At 33.0% G+C, this 23,592-nt stretch overlaps 1 protein-coding gene across 1 annotated transcript; it reads left to right on the forward strand.

The window, feature by feature from the left end:
* The first annotated feature begins 4,103 nt into the window (after positions 1 to 4,103).
* Positions 4,104 to 23,592, forward strand: LOC133194191 (serine/threonine-protein kinase Nek10-like). The gene is made up of 26 exons (XM_061330195.1): positions 4,104 to 4,222; positions 8,222 to 8,282; positions 9,631 to 9,752; positions 10,293 to 10,391; positions 10,964 to 11,090; positions 11,477 to 11,555; positions 11,703 to 11,859; positions 11,993 to 12,079; positions 12,209 to 12,430; positions 12,817 to 12,904; positions 13,690 to 13,729; positions 13,878 to 14,197; positions 14,604 to 14,777; positions 15,113 to 15,254; positions 15,499 to 15,620; positions 16,015 to 16,117; positions 16,566 to 16,644; positions 17,448 to 17,577; positions 17,778 to 17,848; positions 18,255 to 18,404; positions 18,762 to 18,958; positions 19,208 to 19,414; positions 19,601 to 19,792; positions 20,058 to 20,278; positions 20,762 to 20,873; positions 21,006 to 23,592. Exons 1-26 carry the CDS (start codon positions 4,182 to 4,184, stop codon positions 21,161 to 21,163), a joined length of 3,501 nt encoding a protein of 1,166 aa, XP_061186179.1. The 5' UTR covers positions 4,104 to 4,181; the 3' UTR covers positions 21,164 to 23,592.

Genomic DNA, 23,592 nt, shown 5'->3' on the forward strand with positions numbered 1-23,592 from the left:
ACGACAATATGTATACCGTCGCTACGATCAACTACTAGAAAAATCGAGCTCCTCTCATTGAAAACCAGATGGCAGAGATTACAAAAGACTCTGCATGTTTCTTTTTTCTTCTTTTTATATATTTATACTCCCTGCTTGAAAAGTTGGAGGTGTATAGTGATGGGGTGTCCGTCCGTCTGTCTGTATACGTCCGTCCGTCGTTACGCTTTGGGGTACCCATCTCTTATCCGCAACTCCTCTTATACCACTGAATAAAATTAAACGAGACATTCACAGAATCTTTGTTACATAGTGCTATTGGGCGCCTCCTATTTTACTTTTTGATCGGACACATATTCTAGGCTTCCAGTAGAAAAACATAGAACACTGCTTTTCTTCCTGTCGTATTGAAGGGTACCCATCTCTTATCCGCAACTCCTCTTATACCATTGAATAAAATTTAATGAGACTTTCACAGAATCTTTGTTACATATAGTGCCATTGGGCACCTCCTATTTTACGTATTGATCGGACACTTATTTCGGGTCTCCCATAGCAAAGCATTATAAACATGATATGTGAGCGGGGGTATCATTTTGTGAGCTCAGTGCTCATGCAAAGTACCTCTAGTTCTTCTTTTTATTTTCATTTCAATTTTCTCCATACCTTTTTTTAAAATAACATAATACCTTGCCAATGTTGGTAAGGATTGTACCGTCACGGTACAAAACATTTGTAGATGTGCGAATTTCTTAAATAATGTTAAACTTTGTTCAAATGTGTCGCCGCTTCAAAATCGATGTTGTACTTCATGTCGCAACATTTGCATGAGGTATGCATTTATGCATTAGATAGACTATTTATTCATCTGCAGAAACTGGTTAAGTATTCAGTCATAACTTTACATGTAGGATGAAGGTAGATCATGCCTTTCTTCCTTAATTTAAAAGCTCTCTCGCTCTCTCTCTCTCAATAAACAATTTTGTTCCAGATTTAAGATGAGGGTAGATCAATTCTTTATGATCAGTTTTTCGATAGAAATAGATCTATAACAAAATAATGCTGTCTATTACTAATTTAATCTAAGTCCATGCAGAATTATTGTTTTATACATATTTTTTCAAAGTACGTTAATTGTCTCCATGGTAAAAAATGCGAATGTACACTCTTAACGCACTTTGAAAAAAAAATCCTACTGCGTTAATTTTGTCCCAAATTTAACGCACTTTGAAGTTTTTTTTTCAAAGTGCGTTCCCACACACCTAGAGCTAATTAGACAGAAAATTTTGAAAGAAAAAAGCAAAGGGGTGTACAATCATTATAATACATATACGGTAACATCGAGTCAAATGGCCAAAAAATATGTTTATTAAAAAATACTGATCCTTAATTTTTGGGGTCGCTTTCGTCAAATTTCCGAATTTTGGGGGTCACTTTCGTCAAATTTCCGAATTTCAGACTCGGTACTGAACACAAATGATTCCTGGAATGAAAAAAAAAATGGTGCATATTAATGAAGGATTTGAATTCGAATTCTATAGATAAATTCGGCTAGAGAATCTTTCGGAACTGTTTTCATTTCATTTAGAATCGAGCTTCTTTAATTATTATACAACTGGTCGATAGAAGTTACAAAAATCATACATCTTAAACTGAACTCGATATTTCTCAGTTATTTTCTTTAAATCTGATAGGTTGTGCTGGCACCCAATCCAGCGTTTATCCAAATCAAACATATCACATATCTACACTGTAAGTCTAACGTTATATGGCCAAAAAACTTTTGATCTTTTTGTTGATTCAGCTTATCGTTCTTGTGTTATTGAGAGCTCAATTTTCATTGGTTGCCAAAGCCGCTTTTACCTGTGTATTGATTGGTAGACTATTGATCGAAGAAAATGGCCTCCACATCGAAATTTGGCCAGGTAAACCATAGATTGTGTATATGTTTTTCATCTTTACAGTCTATGTAAGCTATTTTGAAGTTGTTTAATTAGGAAGATTATACCCCGTAACATATAGACGGAGCGTTTTTTATTCATTCAACCTTCTCTCCATGCTGAAAAACGTAAGTGGTGTAATGTTTACAAATTTTCAATCTCGCTGATCTTTTGAAAATGACAGAACCACATCGATTAGGTGTTCGAAGTAACTGTGTAGTTCCTGGTTCATGTTTAGAGAATTTCAATGGAAGGATTTTTTTTTATAAGTTCTGGCTTTGCATTGAAAGCCATCATGAAAACGGACGACTAGACTTACCCGAAATTTCTCTCGACATAAACATTTGATTATGAACATTATAGAAATGGTTGTTAAATGCTTTTAAATAGTTCTGAATAGTAGTAACACCGTTTTTGGTTTTATTCTACGAGGATTATTTCGTTTTATATCTAATCAGCACAGTGGGTCAGCAATTAACCGATTAATTTTGGACCTGTCAAAGTGAACAGATATTTCACGCTCCGATTACCACCCAGGAACCGTTAACCGATAGATTATTTTTTTTTTCTGTTTGATCTATGTGACGTCAGATTTAAATGCCTTCATGACAGAACATGATCAGGAATCCATTTAAAAACATGTTGAATTTTTTTAACACTGCACATATTCCATTGTGACACTGACTGATTGAACTCAGGGACTTTGACATGTTATACAGTTTTATGACAGTTGAATAATAATTTGATTTGGAGTTTGTGAGTTTTGTCTTCTCATTATCAGGTAGGTCTGCCAGATTTCGTTTGCAATGCGTTGATTGGATATAAAAGCTAGTATACACATAAAAATAGGGGTCTGTGATTATATAAAGGGTATACCTTTTTGTAATGTCTGTCTGAGAGATGATTTTAATGTAGATAACGACATTGCTTATAACTAGAAAAACTGTTTTCCAGTTAATGCTCAGAAAACACAACAAAATCCAGAGTTTTAGAAATCTCTATCATTATTAGATAATAAATTCTGATAATTCCGTCACTTTGAAAATTTTTGTTTGATTTCTAAAATTCTCAGGGATAGATACCCTAGCTATTGTCAGTGGTTAGAGATAACCCCAAAACCCATGTCAAGTCTTCAAGAGCTCTACATCTTACTTTTATCAGAGAGTCCCCCAATATTGGATGGTCTTATACCCATTTATCTGAGTTTTTTTTGTAATATTGACAGTCACATCCGCTGTAGAGAAGCATCCTCTTTCATAAGATAAAGATAAATCTGTAAAATGTTGACACTCGAAATCTCTGACCTGACTAACACTCTCAGTGGGGAATGTGGTACCTGTCGAAGGTTTTGGAAGGAATTGTGATTTTTTTTCGAAAGCTTAATATCAAACAAGCTAAAGGTATTGCCAGAAGAGTGTGGGAGTCACTTGATAAGAGATATTTACACCTGTGTTTTTACAATGTTGCATAAAATTGATGAATGCACTTTAACAACTGAAGTGCATGTCACTTTTGATATCCAAGTTTTCCCAAGCTATTGATTTAAAATATTTTAGTGTATTAAATTGAAATTGAATATTTTTCAAAATTCAGAATTTACTTTTGAATGGAAGGAATTGATCACTCTTTTGCATCACAGTGTAATATTGAAGAAAACATTTTGTGACTTATCACATTTATATGCATCTCAAGGAAGGTAGCTAGTATTCTCTCATCTTAACTCTTCTTCCTAGATTTTTTTTATTTATTTATTTATTTTTTTATTATTATTTTTTTTTGTAATTAATATAGTCATGGTTGAGGACATCACTTTCTAAGAAAGACAGTTAATTTTAAAAATCTGACTGAAGTCAAAATCATATACTTGGTCACAATACATACAAATAGCAGCATTGTAGTCAGACATTTAAGCAAAGGACAAAGTTCAATTTTCATATGAAACCATAATGACTGGTCTCTGATGTAATGTACATCAATAACAGCAGTGTTCTACATGTACCATTAAAAACTGAAGGTTCATTCACTTAATGCCTAATAATAAAGGAAAAGCATGAAGATTTCTAACAATGATATTGTTTATGCAGCATTTTAAAGTTCAAACAGGTTCACAGAGTACTAGATGTTTAGGGTAGATTACTTGAATACATGCCTATTATTTATCATGTTAATGTACATTTTAGATGTAGCTAGACAAAGAAGACTCCACCATGTAAAGGAGAGGTCCGTTGTGGGTCCTTATCACTCTAATCCGTCCATTAGAACATGCCCACCCAGGAAAGAAAGAGATCTCCACCCTCTAATGAGTGAGTAAATACTTGAAGCTTCATATCGTCTTTTTTTTTTTTTTTTTAGAATTTTAGGGTGCTCACCTGATAAATTGCATAATGCCTTCCAAAATTTTATTTATGTGTGATTTGCATTTTAATTTCTTGTAATCTACTCTTTAAATGTCGTCTGAACTGTTTGAATAAAGCTATAAGTTTCTCCCATGGAATGTGTAATACAGTGAAACCTGTATCATCCAACATGCACTGAGACAAAACTTGGTCAGAATAGACAGGGTATAGGACTGCACAGCTAAGTGTGCAGAACTTGCACGGAAAATAGTTAATTAAGATGGAATGAAAATGAAGGTAAAAATTCACAGTAAAACGGATTACACAGGTGACAGATTATACAGTTTTTACTGTATCTAGATTACACAGATGACAGATTATACAGTTTTTACTGTATCTAAATTACACAGGTGACAGATTATACAGTTTTTACTGTATCTAGATTACACAGGTGACAGATTATACAGTTTTTACTGTATATGGATATGTAAGAGTTTGGTAAGGAATTTAGGCTTGAAGATCGATAAGTTTAAAGTAGGCAGACAAAACTTAACTCTTTGATCAGTTGATATTTCCAAACATGTTTTATTTTTAGAAATTACAGGTCTTTTGTATCAGGGTATAAAAAAAAAATGAAACCTTGATCATTTTGTGGTGTGTCATGACCTTTGTCAATATAACAGGTCAAAGGGTAGAACTTTAATAGGTAAAAGTATTCATTTATTTTTTTTTTCCTGGTCAGCATTGGTTTGGTGAATTTTTTGAATATTGTCATTTACAACTAAAAGGAATTGTTTAAGTCCTGCCTATATCCATGACCCTAGATAGAATGTTCTGTCATTAAAATTATATTGTCCTTCAGACCCATTGGTGAGGGCTTGTCGACTCAAGAGACACAGTTAGATTATTCTAACAATCTTGACCCTGCATGAACAACAGAGAATATCCTCTACAAATGGAAGTTCTATATTCTGAACTATTTTTGGAATACTTCCTGAACTGAAAATAGTGTTGTGTACAATATATCCGTTTGTAGTAACCACAAATATATTTTCAATAGTACTGCATTTATGTATTTTTTCCTAAAATAGACTTTACTTTCTTATCAGCCTGGTATAATGTTCCAGTCAAAGAGGACAGTTAAAACAGTTTTGGTCACGAACACTTCTCCTTTTTGATCAATTTAATTGGAAAAGCTATTGAGTAGCGCAGAAATATCAGATCATTTGAAGTATACATTGCACCCTGCATGAACAGAGTGCAAACAATTGTGCTTAATTATCAATTCTTTTAAATATTGTGTTACTTACTTACACAGTCATTTCAAGAAGGTCATGAACTGAAATTCAATAGGCCGAACAGCTGATTAGAATCGTATGTTTCAGTGTATTTGTACAGAGCCCAATTCAAACATTGTCAAATGTCGAAATAGGATTAAAATATTTCAGATAAAACTCAACGTTAACAGCAAGAGATAGACGTCTCAAATATGTTTTGAAAATAGTATTGTATTTAAATAAATTTTACATTAATTTACAAATTAGCATTTATGTAATCTGATGAAATGAAAGGATTGTTGATTGCTACAAATGAGTAAATTTTAAAAAGACTAAATGTCATCTAAATGTAGACTAGCCCTATAACATAATTTATTGTAAAGGTTAACTAAAGTATGATTAAAGTAAGAATCATATTTAAATTCAGAATCATACAAATTAATTATATTTTTTTATGCATTTACAAACTTGGTCAGTCCTCTCTCTTTACTATGCAAAAAAAAAAATGATTATGAGCTTACTGTCACATGTTGACAGTCCATGTATGTACAGTATATTTGGAATCGTGCACTGTATACACCTAATCTTGGTGTGCTTTTTTATCTCGAAACATATATATGACATACATGCAGGTATTGTTCTGTGTGCTTTTTACAAATTGCATGTTTTAGTAACCAATAATTTTAACTTAATTATCTTGAAATGTAATAAATATTAAATGAAACACATGAACTGCTGTCTTTACAAACTGCATGATTATTGATATTGTACAATTTAAGCTGATAAAATGATAAAAAAAAACTGATCAAATAGATTTTTTTTTTAATCAAATTCTCTGCTAGAATTTGAATTAACTATTGAGATTAAACACATTGCATGTGTTAATTTATTTAATATGCAGTACATTCATTAAAGTGATGGTGGAATATTTTATAAATAGATAAACTTATAGTTACATATATAAAATCCCTCTATTGTTGTAGGTAATTTATACTTCTAATATATTAAACATGTAGATATAATCTCGTGTGTTGTATTTTCGACATGTACTGGAATATAAACACCTGCTAATAAAGCTATGAATTAGGCAACTTTAATTATGAACCATTCTTACAACAGTTCAGAAAAGGCTCACAGCTAATTTTGGTAATCTTCTTACAGCGCTTACAAACCAGGTATATTTGTACACACATTCTGATTACCTGCTAATATTATGGCAAGGTAGGCACAATGAATTATAAATGCAGGCTTGACCAATATAGGAGATTGGATTAGCAGCCAGGCATGGGAGTGATATACAAAAGTCATTAAGGTTTTTACCTATAAATATGTCCTGACAGACATTTATCAATAATCAATTAAGGGAAATATCACTAATTGACTAACCACTAATGCAGTTACGGGTATATATTGTATGCTGGATGTGTTAGCCATTTATAGGTTTTTTTCTTTGAATGAGAAGTCCATTGTTGGTAATTGATTTATCATGGAATTGGCTGAGGCTGGTAAAGATTGGAATTTAGAAACCGTGTGATAGCTTTTCATTAGGAGTTGAGAGTGAATGATTAATTAAAAAAAGGTTCGGCCTGATTTGGTGTTGTAAACTGAGGTCATTCCCATCGTTAGGTGTATACTGATAATTAAATGAAAAACGGGAAAGGAAATAAGGGACTGCATGAATGTTTTTGTAGACAACTTGGTCCGGAAAAAAATTTCCTTGAATTTTACTTTTTAAAAATATCATGATGGATGTCTATTTTAATTATAAATTCAACTTTTTTTTTAAGTTTAGATCTTATATATATACACTCTACAGAATTACGTTTACTTTCATGATTATATTCAGAATAATAGATTTCAATGACCTTAAAGTTCTCCACAAGCTAAGAACTTGCATTCAAATGACATAAAGATAGCTTTATTTCTTATTTATAACTTTGTATTAAAAGTAGATGGAACAGCTGTAACCTAAAACTTTTATTTGGAACTTGTATGTGAGATATTATATAGAGGATTTAAATATTTTGATAAAATCCTGTTTGCACAATGAGGCATAATTGAATAGATAAAAGAATTACTCCCTCCCACAATATGGGGGTGGTATATATACATACCCTTTAAGTAGACTGTGTCAATGGCTAATTGTGGGGATTTTTTTAGATCCGGTTGAATTTCTCACCAGGGGGGCTCTGATTACAAAGTGATTAATTGACTCTCTGAATGGGAGATGCTTAATTTTTATGTACAGCTTGCTTTTAGGCATCAGAAGAAAAAAAACTGGTATAGATCAATATTTTTTTAAAATGTGTATATAATTATGTTTGTGATGTAGAGAGAGCTGAAAAAGAGCCAGTTTTTGTCATATCAAGCTGTTTATGAAAGAAGTATTATAGAAACAAAATTTTCAGTTGAATATATTTATTGAACTCAGTATTTCACTTTGGAATACACAAACCCTGAACAGAAATTCATGTAAAGTATGAATTAGTAGCATTCCAAATATCTATATCAATAATACCCTTCCCCCTTAAATATTCAAGCATTATACATATACAGATTGAATTACTATACCTCAAACAAGTTGATGAGTTGAGGTTTTATTAAGCTTATACATATATAATTATTATTTACATACTTAATTCTAAACCATGATTGACCAGAAATGACTGGGATATATTATATTTTTCAGTGACTGCAAAAGACTTAGACAGCTTCTCCAACTCCTAAATGCTCCACTTAACAAACAACAGGTTAGTACGATATTTAACTTAATCTCCTCAATGCTTCATATTCTCCTCAATGCTTCATCAGTATTCTAACTTATTCTCCTCAATGCTTCCTCAGTATTCTATCTCCTCAGTACTCGATCCACTCGGTATCATAATTTCTTAAATCTCCACTCAATATTCTAACTCCTCAATGCTTTAATGCTTAATTCTCTCAGTGTTTCACTTCTCAGTGCTCCATTTTACCAAAAAAAAAAAAACAAAAAAAAACAGATTAGTAGTGTGTAGAGGTGGAAGTAATTGTCATATGACTTATATAGGCTTTAGTGAGTTACATTAAATTGTCAGTATATAAATGGACCTCTTATCCAAGCATACCCTGGATGTGACAGACTGATGATTGAAATATACAGCTGGAGGCTTAAGAGTATCTACGTACTAGTTAGGGAATAAGTTATCAAACCTTTTTCTATTATTAACCAAAGAAAGGGTGAAAAAATATACAAATTTTTCTAGATTAATACATGTATGTTCAATTGCCAGTCTTAAATTCTCATTTGAACACAGTGTGTGCATTAAAGAAGCTAAGATGATCAATACATGTATTGATATTCTGTATATGATACCCCAATATTTCTGTCTTGTCATCGATATATCCACATCATAAATCAAGGTGGGAAGTATTTACAATGTATATGTCTAAGACCCTGAAGGATTTTATGACTGATAGTGTTAAAGCAGTGTCTGTATGTACTCTGAGAGATTAAACCCTTTAATTGAAGTGTCGAGGTGAACATAGGTCTGTTTTTCTTAGGGCCAATCTCACTGTCAAAACTTTTTTTCAATAGTTTTTGTATACCTGGGAATTTCCTAAATGGGTTGAATGCTTTAAGTATTGCACAACTTTTTCAAGTTTTTCTTTTCAAGACTTAACTTGTCAGAATGACATTGCAATGGAAAAAGGGATGAATGAGTTTTATGGCCCAGAATTTAAAGTTGATTGACCAATTTGATTTTTTTTTAGTTCAAAAAGTGCAAGCATTACACCACAAAGAGTTTAGATATTAAATTCACAATTTCTCTCAATTTACTGCTTATAAAAAAATAAACACAATGGGAAAAAAACCCAATATCTACAAATTTACAGTTCATCAGTGCATGTTCCTATTTAAATTTTACTCATGCACATAAACCCAGAGCTACTTGTTCATTCATATTTTTCAACAAAAGCAGTTAATTGTGTTTAATTTTTTTTTTTTGATTTATTTGAGCAAGTATATGAGATGTGAGAATAAAAAAAACAAAAAACAATGTGAATTTTTTTTCTTAATATTTCATGCTATTCAACATGCTATTTGTTTCATTTATTTAGCTTCCATCCATATCCTCAAAGAAAACTGTAAATGTCGGCCATCAACAATGGCCGTGTCCCCAGGGCAGGAGCGTCCAACACCAGCAGCAGTCAACCGAAAGTCTAGTCCTAGAAAAGTTCAAGTAAGTTAAGCAACAGCAGTCAACCGAAAGTCTAGTCTTAGAAAAGTTCAAGTAAGTTAAACAACGTCATTCAACTGAGAGTCTAGTCCTAGAAAAGATCAAGGATTAAGTTAAGAAACAGCAGTCAACCGAAAGTCTAGTCCTAGAAAAGTTCAAGTAAGTTAAGCAACAGCAGTCAACCGAAAGTCTAGTCTTAGAAAAGTTCAAGTAAGTTGAACAACGTCATTCAACTGAGAGTCTAGTCCTAGAAAAGATCAAGGATTAAGTTAAGCAACAGCAGTCAACCGAAAGTCTAGTCCTAGAAAAGTTCAAGTAAGTCAACAGAAACAAAAAAAAATCAAAACAATAATCTTATATCTGCAGTGCGTGTTAAGTACTATTCTACTTTATTGGAGTGTAAATTCTTTCAGTGAGTGAAAAACTTTTTAAAAATACTGCAAAATCTTCAAATCTAAGTTGAATTTAACATGAGCTGAATTATAGTAATTTTTTTTATCTTTTATAAAATGGCCTTTTAAAACAATGACAATTCTATTTTAGCTTAAAGTACCAGTCCCAAAGACAGTTTGTGAATCATCCCCTTCATGAAAAATTTTCAGAAGTTTTCTCAGCACTGATCAAACAGAGAGTATGTTGTGTGTAAGTACACATATACCTGCATTTAAAAGAAAATTGTACTCAAGTCTAAAAGCTAAGCATACAGATTAACTGTGCTGGTAAATATGTAGATCTGTTGTACATGTATACATGTGTACATGGATTACCTATTTAAATATGTCTGTTGTACCATTATATCCTTACCTGGATTACTTTTATAATAGATAAATTGTGTTTATATCTGTATGTGGAGTACATAAATACAGTCAAATCTCGTTATCTCGAACTTTACGGGATCAAGAAAATACTTTGAGATATCTGAGAATTTTGAGATATCAAGGGTAAAACACGTAAGAATTAAGCACTTAGGACTTCAAAATCACTCCCACATATCCATAGTATTCGAGATAGCGAGGTTCAACTGTATGAATAGATTTGTTGTACCATATGACTGTATGTGGATCACCTTTAGAAATGTATATTTGTTGTACCTGGATTACCTATGTAGATAGATTCGTGGTACTTTTATGACTGCACCTGGATTACCTTTATAAATAGACTTTTGGTACCCTTATGACTGTACCTGGATTACATTTAATCTCTATAATTCTCAGGGACTGGATCACCTCTGCTCCTCCAGAGAATGTCCTTCGATTGGTGACCTGCCTCCGGATCCTGATGAGAGATCCGGAATACCAGAAGGTCTTCTACTCTCTAAGTGGACTTCAAGTCCTCACAGAGGTATATAAAAATAAAACAAACTTTACAAGTTCCCACAGAGGTATATAAACATACGTATGTCTTCACCATTAGTTTCTTATTTAATTTAAGGCATTAAAAGCCAAAATGGCCTATTTGAAATTCTGTCTTTCTAATCTTACAATCTTCCAAACTACATTTATGATTTGCGGTCTTATCTTTTTTTGTTTCAATTTGAAGTTTTTTAGTATTATTATTTTACTAATACTTAGACCTGAGTATTTCCCTTTTCATTTTTTCTTTGCTTAGAGGTTTCAATTGCCATTTAATTTCCTCTGCTTGGGAATTTTTACTATGCTACAGACTTTGATGTAATATTAGCACAACTGTAGCTTGTTTCACTAACTTTATTTATTTCCGTGTTTCAGCTGTTCACCAAAGCAACCAAGAGCTACCTACTCTATGGAGACTCACCTTATCTAGTGGATATACTGAAGGAAATGTCAAGTAAGTTCTCAATTTCAAAAGTCCTTCATAATCTGTGGTACATGTAATTCCCAATTACAAAATATTTATACAATGCTCCCAACACCAAATCATAACATTTTCTTATTTGGCTGACTTCTCTTGAGTTATGGTCTTGTCTGCTTTTAGACATTTTCCAGAAGTTTGCTGCTGTGAATGAGACACAGAGAGAATGGCTGATTGAGTGTAAAGTTCATGAGGGACTCCTTCTTTTGCTACGCGGCCATGGCGATGACCTTATTGCACTCCACTGTGCTCTACATGCTCTTCTTGCCTTAGCTCAATGGTAATTTTACATGATTTAAAAATCAAAATCACAGTGTGAATGTTTCAAAGGAGCATAAGTTTATGAAATAACATTAAACTTTAAGAAAAGCTGGTATTCAGACTTTAAGGAATAATTTGATGTTGTTTCACAGCCCAGAAGCCAGGAAGCTGATTGCAGAGAGAAATTGTGCTGAAGATTTGCTGGAAATTATAAAGGACTATGACAGTTTGTCCAAAAAGTAGGTCACAAAATTTTGTTTTAAAGCAGTAATATATCTTTTGATTCTGATTTCAAGATTTTCCGAAATGATTTGAGTTGAGAATTCACATTTTCTAAATACATCAAGAGTATGTGTTTGACTTTGTAGACTGGCGGCCAAGCTTCTTCAGAGACTTTGTCATGAACGCTCGTGTCAGGAATTGGTGCAGGAGCACCAAGGCATCCCCATTCTTCTGAGTCAGTTACACTTTGATAATGTGAATCTTCTCCTCCCTGTTATCCAGTGTTTAATCCACATGTGTACTTACCCCGAGGCCAATAAAGAGATTCGGCAAATGGGAGGGATACCCACAATTCTATCTCTACTGAGGTCAGTCATATACTGGAAATATGTGAATGGGGTTAGGATTTAATATCCATACTGTTGATGAGGTTAAAAAGAATATCCATATTGTAGATAAAGTTAGAGATTTCATTGGGATTTCTACGATAAAGTCTCTATTCAGAAAGTGGGTATTTTACTACAAAAATATCCATAAGATATCCAGATTGTAAATAAGATTAGAGATCTTAGTGGGATTGCATGCTTATTGAAAAAAAGAAGTTGCCTTTAGATTATAAGCATGGTAGTATGAATTTTGAAAATGTAAAGGAATTATGGCAAATGTTGATTCATTATAGGAATAAGGGAAATAACTCTTAAAGTCTGTAGAAAATCTCTATGATTTAAATCAAGGAAATTTGCATTGATTATAGGAATGACAGAAATTTCATGACGGAGCGAAGTGAGAATGGTTGTGGAGCAGCGAGTGCTGGACCACATGGCAGATCAGCCATGGAAGATGTAAGAATTTATCTCCAGTATATTTTATACCAATTTGAAAAGAAATGATAATACTCAATATTTACTTGAATACAAATTAATAAACAAAAAAAACTCCCTTTGCTGTGTAAGTGAAGAAAAATATCATGTTATCTTTTTTCTGAAATCTGACAGATAGTATTCGATCATGTTATGGCAGCCAATGAGAAATCATCAGGCAGACAGGTGAATTTAGCCTTGACCTTTTGCCTGCTTTGCAGTGATCAAAATCATGCATGACACTTTGCCAGCGAACATTAATCACTTTGCTTTCCATTCATTCAGTCCATTAAAATAAAGCTCATTCATGGTGATGTCTTCATAAAAGTTCTTTGTTCTGCATTCCTAACACTTTCATGCATCTCCATAGCAATGACATTTGTAACTCCTCTAGAGTGTTGCATGGTTTTGAATGATCAGTACACTGGCTCTGTTTCAAGAGAAATTGTGGTGGTACCATTTATAACCAAGCCATCTCATTGATTCTGCAGACAGTTTGCATTTCTCTGCAATTATGTTTTTCACCTATCATTACTATTATACTTAATGAAAGGTGTTACATTGTATTCCCTATAACTTGTTGGAATTAATGTTGAAAAAAAGTAATTTTTTTCAGCATTCTATAATACATGTATATATTTTCCTCTAAATTTAGGGATGTAGGTAATTATAATAATAATTCTGCCGCTTTCAAGCCTAATTATTATAGACAAATTTTGATTTCAATCACAGACAAAAATATTTTACAATTTTTTCTCTTTTAATAGGCTGAGGAACTCATGGATCAAAAATATCAAGTGAAATGTGGTATGTGATATACTTATGTGTAATATCTCTTCTCTAAGTATAAAAACCAAGTGTCAAAATTTCGCAGGCATTGTTTTACTACTGTATAAATTGGTTTGACCTGGGACTCATACAGAGTGTATATTTTGAGAAATTTCCTCTTTTACAGCATGCTGTACGGCGTTAACAGAACTTGTCATGAACGATGCTAATGCACAACAAATTGTTCAGTCAAACGGGATTTATACCCTGGGATGTTTAATTTTACCCCCGTGTGAAAAGTGCTCACCTGAAGAAACAAAACTTTGTAAAAGTCTGCAGAAATACAGTTTTCGTGCTCTTCGTTTTTTGTTCAGTATGGAGAGAAATCGACGTCTGTTTAAGCGATTATTTCCTGTGGATTTATTTGAAATGTTTATTAACATTGGTCACTATAAACAAGATTTGAATGAATACAAGCCACTGGTGGAAAAAATTAATGGCTTGACTGTAAGTTTCTTGATTGTAAATTTTTCACTGGTAAAAATGTACTTTGAAATCACGAAATTTCGTGTGGGGTTTAATTTTTGATGTTTTTGTGTTATGCAGAAACACACTAATTCATTTGAAATGTAAAATTCCAGCTTTGTTATAAATGAACACTTCAACCATGAAATCAAATCCCCAAGAAATAATCAACCATGTAAACCACAAAAATTTGTCCCCAAAATGAGTGTTAGCTTTAACGCAATTGCTTACATAAATTTACCCTTCAAGCATAAGATCATGTAATAAAATTTGCTTTGACTTGTTCATGAATTACAAGAAAATGAAGAAAAGTGAACTTCTACTTACATTTGACAATGTTTTACATTGATGGTTTAATTTTTATTTAAAAATGTGATAATATTGACAGGCTGAGGTGGTGGAGGAAATTCTGGTTAACATCCAGGAAACAAATCTAAACCGATCTCCAACTCGCCATATTGGAGACTACTCTGTGTTCGAATTGTTAGGGAAAGGTGCTTTTGGATCTGTATATAAAGTGTGTAAGGGGACTGCTGGTCAGACCTTCTTAGCCATGAAAGAGGTGAGTACTTAAAGTTAGGGTAACCTTAAAGTAGGTCAAGTCAACCTCCAAGAAAATCATCTCACTACAAATGAAGAAAAATGATACGTGTATATTCTGTACATTTAGCTTAAGTAAGGTCAATTTCTAGGTTTAATCAGTGAATGCAGCATTTCTATTTTCAATATTGGCTAATTTGTCAAATTGAAACACCTTAATTTAATGTCCAAAATATTGGAGAAAATCTAAAAGCTGAATGTTTCCAAATTAAAGTATGTTGAAGGGATCTAAGCTGCTATGCTGACTTTTAAAAGTAACAATTTAAGACTGCTTAATTTGTAAAATTGTTTTTACAGATAAATTATGAGTCGCCTGCCTTTGGTCGGAATTCACAGGAACGAAATCAAAGTGTAGGGGAGATAATCAATGAAATCGCCATAATTCGGAAACAGATGAAACACCCTAATATCGTCCGTTACTATAAAACATTTGTACAAGGTAAAAAAAATTTGAAATAATATATATATATATATGTAACCATAGCTTTAGTTGACAAAAACAACTTGTACATACAATCTTGGGGTGGATAAATTTTTGAAGTAATAAACCAGATATATTTAAGTACAGTTTTCTTGTACAAATAAATGGTTTATGCTAGAAAAATCCCAAATATTGTTAATTGGTATATATATATATAATATATATTTATTATTATTCTATATATTTTTTCTCCCTCTTTTAGAAGAAAAATTGTATATTGTGATGGAACTGATAGAAGGGGCCCCATTAGGGGAACACTTCAATTCACTGAAGGAAAAGAACATGAAGTTTCCAGAGGATAGGATATGGAACATTTTTATGCAGGTTAGTGTTTGAATACAAGATACATATATTTCATATAGATGTACAAGGGGGGGGGGGGGGGGGTCTTTTTGTATTTTTCACTTTAACAAATTAACTAATAATACCATGCTTGTCTCAATACAGTGCAGTATTGCAGAATTCTGGTAATGCATGTACTCAAAATTTTGTTGTTTCCCAGTACTATAAAAAATACAAAATCACAAAACAATAACTCCATGGCATTATATGCTCTTTTTATTGAAAAGAAGCCATAAATATTTTTTTCAGATCTAAAAGCAAAGACTAAAACCATCAATATTTTCTTTCTCTACAAATTAAATGCTATTGTATAATAATTTTAAAAGATGAGGGCAGGTGGTTAAATTTCAATCTTTATTTGTTCTACTTTTGATAGTTGGTGCTGGCACTGAGATACCTACATAAAGAGAAGGGGATCCTTCATAGAGACCTGACCCCTAACAACATCATGTTAGGAGAGGATGACAAAGTCACTATCAGTAAGTCAGCGGTTATCTCCTCCTGATATATAGTAAGTCAGGAGTTATATCCTCCTGATGAATAGTGAGTCGGGGCATTACCTCCTCCTCATATATAGTAAGTCAGGAGATATCTCCTCCTGATGTATATAGTAAGTCAGGAGTTACATCCTCCTGATAGCTAGTAAGTCAGGAGTTACCTCCTCCTGATCTAGGCTTTATTCACATTTCATCCAACTTAATTTTATCTCCATCTGGTTTAGGCTTTATTCAGAGTTATCTCCTCCTGCTCTGGGGTTTATTACTCTTAATCTTAATCGTTTTTTTTTTTTTGACCTTGAAAGCTGAAAATTTAAATCATTTAAAACTTTTTCATAGAAACAGAAATCACAGTCAATAAGGAATTATCTTGCAATGCTTTAGTGAATGTTGAGATACAATGTACCAATAATGGACTTTATATTTCCAGCTGATTTTGGCCTAGCCAAACAGAAGAGAAGTGACTGCAGTAAGATGACGTCAGTAGTGGGCACCATTCTCTATTGGTGGTAAGTAGTGGGCACCATATTCTCTATTAGTCATAAGTAGTGGGCACCATTCTCTATTGGTGGTAAGTAGTAGGCACCATATTCTCTATAAGTCATAAGTAGTGGGCACCATTCTCTATTGGTGGTAAGTAGTAGGCACCATATTCTCTATAAGTCATAAGTAGTGGGCACCATTCTCTATTGGTGGTAAGTAGTAGGCACCATATTCTCTATAAGTCATAAGTAGTGGGCACCATTCTCTATTGGTGGTAAGTAGTAGGCACCATATTCTCTATAAGTCATAAGTAGTGGGCACCATTCTCTATAGGTGGTAAGTAGTAGGCACCATATTCTCTATTAGTCATAAGTAGTGGGCACCATTCTCTATTGGTGGTAAGTAGTAGGCACCATATTCTCTATAAGTCATAAGTAGTGGGCACCATTCTCTATTGGTGATAAATATTGAGTACCATTCTCTATTGGTTGTAAATACTTAGCACTATTTTTCATTGGTGGTAAGAAGTAGGCATTATTCTCTATTGATGGTAAGGACTGTCCTTTGCTGACTTCACATTATTTTAGATTCCGTAAAATGAGAATTATTACAAATATACAGGATAGGTGTAATTAAAACTGTTTTACTTATGATCTAGTAGATATATTTTTGTTCTGCATGGATACATTTATTAGTAAGAGATAGGAAACTTTTGGCCTAGAGAAAGATTCGACTCCTAAACTTTCAAGAACTATTTAAAACTTGATTGTCTGAGAGCTCTGATGGCCCCTTATATTACAAAGTTGTTTTTTTTTTTCTATTGACACAGTCCAGAGATAGTACAGAATTTCCCGTACGGAGAGAAGGCTGACGTCTGGGCCCTGGGCTGTATTCTGTATCAGATGTGTACACTACAGCCCCCATTCTTCAGTGACAATATGTTGGTGCTTGTTAACAAGGTGAGGGACATCTTTAGGAAATATATCCATATGATTTCATTTAGAGAAAGGCATAAAAAAACACATCAATTCTGCAATTAAAGATGTATCAAGTAATTACTACACAATCATTATGTAATGCTGTGCAAAATTATTGTCAAAAATTATCATGAAGTTAGAAGTATTATGGGGAGATTGAAATAGAAATGTTTGTGTTACAGATTGTGAATGCGGAATATACAGCTATTCCAGAGGGTGCTTACTCAGACAGAATCATCCAGACTGTCAGGAGGTATACATCAGAGATCAATAATCAAAAAAAAAATATGTCAAGTAGTTCTAAAGTATTGTACAGCATTACAGATACAGTATTAACAAAATATACATGTTTTAAAGTTATGGAACCCAATTCTGTAATCGTATATAAATTAGGGCACTCAAGCTTGGCAAATCTTCCTTATCAATTGATCGATACAATCATAGATGAACGCATTTGGAGCCAAGCTTCTTTTGTATATTTTTCTTTATGTACATGTATATTATTTAATAATATATAAGCATATTCTTAAATTAGCCAAAAACAAGCAACGAGAAAGGTGCAAAACTATGATTACCACTAAAATAAGTGCATTGTATTAGAACGATATAAACAGGAAAGCTGATTTTTATTTTACATCCTACTGTCCTGTGTTTTTCAGCTGTATATGCAAATCTGTGGATGATCGTCCAGATACAGTTCAGCTGGCGTCGCAGATCGCTGACAAACTCCTGGTGCATGTGGACAACCTCAGGATTAATCAGATCACACTTGAGAAAAAGCTAGAGAAGGAACAAAAGAAATCACAAAGGTAAAATATAGACTAAGTCTGACCAATATACACGTAGCATATAGCTCGCAATATTCACATAGCTTAAAATACTGTTTACAGGAACCATATATTTATCTGCTCATTCATATGACACTAAATTCAGTCTAGTTCACAGAATTTTTATTTTCGTTTTATATTTTTGCATCAAGGGTTCGAGAAATTAAGCAGGTGAACAGGGAATTCAAAATGTAGTAGATGAAAAATAGAGAACTATAATGATATAAATGTTGATTATGAAAATGTGTGCCTTTCAAATTGACTACTGTAAATTCAGACACACTGGCCCAAATACGTGTACCACTTACTATAATCATGATCAAACTCTCTGATTTCCAGACATTACTTTGAGGCCAACCAAAACATGCAGAAGTACCATCAGCTCTTCCAGATTTCCCAGGAGAAGTATGACCGCTTGGCCAACCTGGCTGGTAGTGGCGGGGCGGTGGCCTTGAAAGACGGGGACATTATTGACCCCAGTCTAGTGGAGGTTGAGTTCACACGAGCCTTACAGTCTGAGTCCCTCTCTTCAGGAGGTAGGAAAAATTATAAAAGGAAACTTCTAAAATTTATGTTGTTGTCTGAATTCCATTCTGTGTATTCTTGTAATAAAAGAAGTTTTCTTAATAACCAGTTTTGCATGGGAGAGTCCTAATGAAATTTTACAGGACTTGGTCTGTTAAGCTGCTGAAATTTCTTAAGTGCTGTCAAACTTTAATTTTTGCTCTATTCACTTCACTCTGCCATTTAAAGCCTTACTGACAATGTGTATACATGTATTACAGGTCTGTCTTCTGATGAGGAGGATGAAAGCTGCCCCAGTAGTGAGTGTGAGAGCAGGGAGAGCAGTGCTGGCAGTACCCGGGGGACCAGACGCCTCCCCTCCATCCCTCGACCTCCCCACACCCCGAAGACAAGACGGGCCGAGCGCAGACCCAAGCGGTCAACGTTCACACTGTCACCTCTCAGTCTTGACATTCCTAATGGCCACTGTGAGTTCAGAAGCAGATTTATCTAATCTTTTATGTTCAAGTATATGTAAATCTTCTAATAAATATTGCATTGAAAAAATATATCAGTTTGAGTTTAAATCCATTGAATCATAGTAGTACTAATAAAGATACATGTACACTTTACATTGAGGAATTTTTTTTGACTTCTTTGTTCTCTTTCTATAGCTCGGACGATTCGTGACTCAGGATACAGTTCAGGAGATCCATCCCCTAGTAATCTGACATCGGCTTCGAGTTCCTCTGATCTGCTCATCAACGGCCACGAGCAGAGTTTGACAGCTCGGGACTACCATCGCTCTAACAGCCTGCCTGCCCCTCAATCTGTGGTCAGAAACAAGAAGAAAACCAAGAGACCCAGTAAGTATTTTAATAACAGTAATTTATACTATTGCCAGCCTTTTGGAAATGAAGTCTTTGTCTCAGAACATAACTGATTTTTGAAAATAGGGTAGAAGCAAGTAATAACTGGGAGTGGTATATTGAAGAAGGAAGTTGATAGTAATGGGAATCTTATGTATTTACAAAAAAAAAAAACCTTCATTTGTCAAAAGAGAAAGAATATACATATTGCATATATTAATATATAGCAATGTTATTTTATAATTTATTTTGTGTTTTGCAGACAGTGCTAACACCCCGACTGTGACAATATCCCAGCGTAAAGTCCGTCAGATCAGCGACCCGATTCAGCAGATGATGAATCAGCTCCACAAAATCCTGTATATCTGTCAGCTTCCACCCACACTGGATCCACACCCTAAACGCAGACTGGTGGAGAAGTTCAAAAGGGCACTGTTTGCTACGGATAGCAACAGCCTCAATCTGAAGACAGAGGTCAAAAAGGTAATGGTTCAGGGGATAATTAACAAATTTAATGTAAAATTTTCATTAATCTTTTTGCTTACAATGAAAACACATTTTTTTTTTTTGGGGGGGGGGGGGGGGGTAATTTTCATTGTTTTGAGTATGAAGAGACCCATGAATTTATGTCCACCACAAAATGTAAAATTTCATATGCATAACTACACAACATTTCTGGAACCACAAAATCAAATTTCCACAAACCAATAATTTCTGCTCAAACCTCAAAATTTTGACCTCACAAAAATATATATTTTTACAGTATTCTGAAATGTTAAAAAATAGGGAGTTTTTTTTCTGTCAGATTTATGAAAAATCTACTCATTATCTAACTTATATATGTATAGAATTATTTGTGGAAATGTTAAAATGCAAGTGCAGCTGATATATTCTTAAGACATACATGTATTATTGATAATTACAGGAATATGAACAAACTTGTGATATATTTAAATGTTTTCACAGTTGATGTCTGGATCAAGGGAGATAATTGACATGAACCTAGGGCCAGTAGAGAGTAAGCAAGTTAGCTCTGCAAGCTCTGTAGAAGGGGAGACCACTCCAGACGATAATACAGGTACATATTTATTTCTTTAAAAGATAACTGTAAAATTACTTTTATCACTCATATTCCTGAACAAATTTCATTAAAGTTAATTGTGTTGTAAATTAGTTTTTTAGTAAAATTATTTCACCTTTTTTTCCCCAGTGAACCATCAGTTTGATCCTGATTTTAAAGAAGCAGGAATTACTTATGAACAAATGCAGACCTACATAGAAGGCATTCTTAGTGACTGTGGCTACTATAGCAGTTTGCCCAGTGCCCGGGGCAGAACACCACCCTTGGGCCCAATATTACCTAAATAAACTTTTCATCAAGTTGCCAGAGAGAGCATCAGAAATTCTGCTAGTTTTAGCTTTTGTCTGTGGGAGTTCATCTTTGTGTTATTGTTGGAATATACCTAGACCTTTGTTACTTAGAAGATCAACAGAGAGGATTGAGTTGTTATGTTTTACATTGTTTTATTCCTTTCTCAAGGAATCAGTCCTCAGAAATCATTCCTTTAAAGAATTCCTTGAATTTACATGATCATTCCAACCCATTGTTTAATACAAGTGAAGTTCCTTCCATATTCTGCCATATTAAACAAAAAAAGAAGAGAATTTTGTCGTTCTAAAGGGACAGATGTTGCCCCAATTCCTACTTAATGTGAAATTAACAATATACAGTCAAACCTGAATAATCCAGACACCAGTAATCTGTATCTTTTCCTTCTGAAGTGGTGAACAGAATTTACATTATTTAACATAAACTGTATACCAATTGTAAAGGATACATTTCAGTAATCATTTGCTGGGGAACACAAGCTTCTGGATTTAAATGTTTGATTGTATTAACAAAAATGTTTTTTTTAAAAAAAACTTTTGACCAGCATTAATGTTTTTCTCATAATTACCAAATCAAAATAGTTGGTATTTTAACCTCCAGAAGTTGTTGAGTTATAAAGAGAAGTTTAAGATTTGTTATGGAGTTATGTTGAAATAATTTACGTCTTCATTTTTAAGACGATGTACATGTTGTTGATGTTTTATGAATTTAGTGATTTACATCCATTTTTTTTCTCAAAGGTGATTTGTTAAAGCATGCATTTCCAGGGAACATTTTTATTCCCTATAAAATCACATTCCATTCAGTTCTGCGTAGATATCAGGTGTAGCTATTGGAAGGGCACAAACAGAGCTGAGATCTTATAGTACACCATCAATGGATTCAATTGCTTCATCACCTTATTTTGAAAAAAATCACCTCATGAAAAATCGTTTTTGATATTTTTTCCATTACGTTTTATATGATTCCCTCCAAAAATTGGCACTTATTTATGTTTATTCATTTTTATTTTTGAACCAAATCTGTATTTCATTTATTTTCCACAAAATTTATATTTTTACATGTAAGCCGTCCATGGTCACCCTATGTTTGATGTATTTATTTTGTTTGGAGTTTGCCAGTATCTACATGTATTTATCTCATCTCTTCAGTACTATTAAGAGATTTCATAATTGTTTCCACTTTGATTATGAGTATAAAAAATAATTTAAGTTTTAGGCAAGCAAGAAGAAATTGTGGAAGTATGTTTAGTGTTAAATTGACTGAAAATTCACCAAGGGGTCTCTGTACAATTCAGTAGAAAAAAAAATTCACATGAAATATTCATGGATTGGGAAAGAGGGGAGGGGAAGGGTAATTTATTTTAGACCTTTTTGTTTGAAATTATTTATTTTAATTGTGTACATTGTTTATCATGACTAATTTAATCCCACACATAAAAGTGCTATAGGATATACATTGACCAGCTATTATTTAGTGTGAAGTGTGAAGTATCCATTTCTATAAAATAAAAATTGATGCAGTTTAGGTAGAGGTGGCTATTTGCCTAGTTTTATTCAAATGATTCTCAAAGAGAAATATTTATGCACAGCAGATACCTAGTATTTATAATATAATGGTCATTGTTAAATGATTATGTATACAATTATTATTATGTATACAATTATAATCTCGGTGTGGTGTAAACAGTGTTGGTTCCTGGGATTTTTCCCTGCCTATTTTGTTGTGGTTTATATACCGTCCATTTTTATTTCTAGGTTGCATGTTGTGAAATTTAATTATTGTTGATAATGTTATGATAAATTAATAAATTATTTAATATGTTTAATATATATAAAATAAAATTATTAATTATGAAATAATGTACTGATATTGCTGTTCAGGTTTAGTTCTCACTGATTTTTGTTGATTGTTTTTATCTTATGACAAAATAATATAGATTTCTTTATGTTAGTGATCTGCATGTGTGATGACACTTCATGCATTTATGTTGAGGTTTTTTATGTAATATTCTGAATTTATGCAAGTATTTGAGGTTGCAATTTATTTATTTATTATTTGCCATTAGTAACTATAAAACTTACAAGAAAATGGTGTCAGAGAAAAAGAGGGGGTGCTAAATATTTTATCATGGGATTCCATACTCAAGTCAGATTAAGATATTGTGCATTCTTTTTCCATTTAAAATATCTATAAAACTTTTCATGAATTTCATAATCATATTGTATAGTGGTAAGTCATTTCTGTTTTCTTTGTCATTCATTCATTCATTTCTCTCTCTCAAAAAAATCATTTATTAAGTATTGTCTCATTCATTAATAGTTAATTCATTCATACATGAGTTATACCCCTTGTTTTGTGTGTTTTTATTTTTTCCGTCCAATTTTAATCCCAAATTTCACAGTCA

The sequence above is a fragment of the Saccostrea echinata genome, unplaced genomic scaffold (assembly GCF_033153115.1).
Source record: "Saccostrea echinata isolate AGI-Se365-2 ecotype Australia unplaced genomic scaffold, CSIRO_AGI_Sech_v1 ptg000028l, whole genome shotgun sequence".
NCBI lineage: Eukaryota > Metazoa > Mollusca > Bivalvia > Ostreida > Ostreidae > Saccostrea > Saccostrea echinata.

Excerpts from the sequence above, each read along its gene's own strand:
- LOC133194191 (XM_061330195.1), top strand. The coding sequence starts at position 4,182 with ATGCCCACCCAGGAAAGAAAGAGATCTCCACCCTCTAATGA. Across the intron at positions 9,753-10,292 it reads CTAGTCCTAGAAAAGTTCAA|CTTAAAGTACCAGTCCCAAA; the intron begins GTAAGTTAAGCA and ends ATTCTATTTTAG. Across the intron at positions 11,860-11,992 it reads CTTCTTGCCTTAGCTCAATG|CCCAGAAGCCAGGAAGCTGA; the intron begins GTAATTTTACAT and ends GTTGTTTCACAG.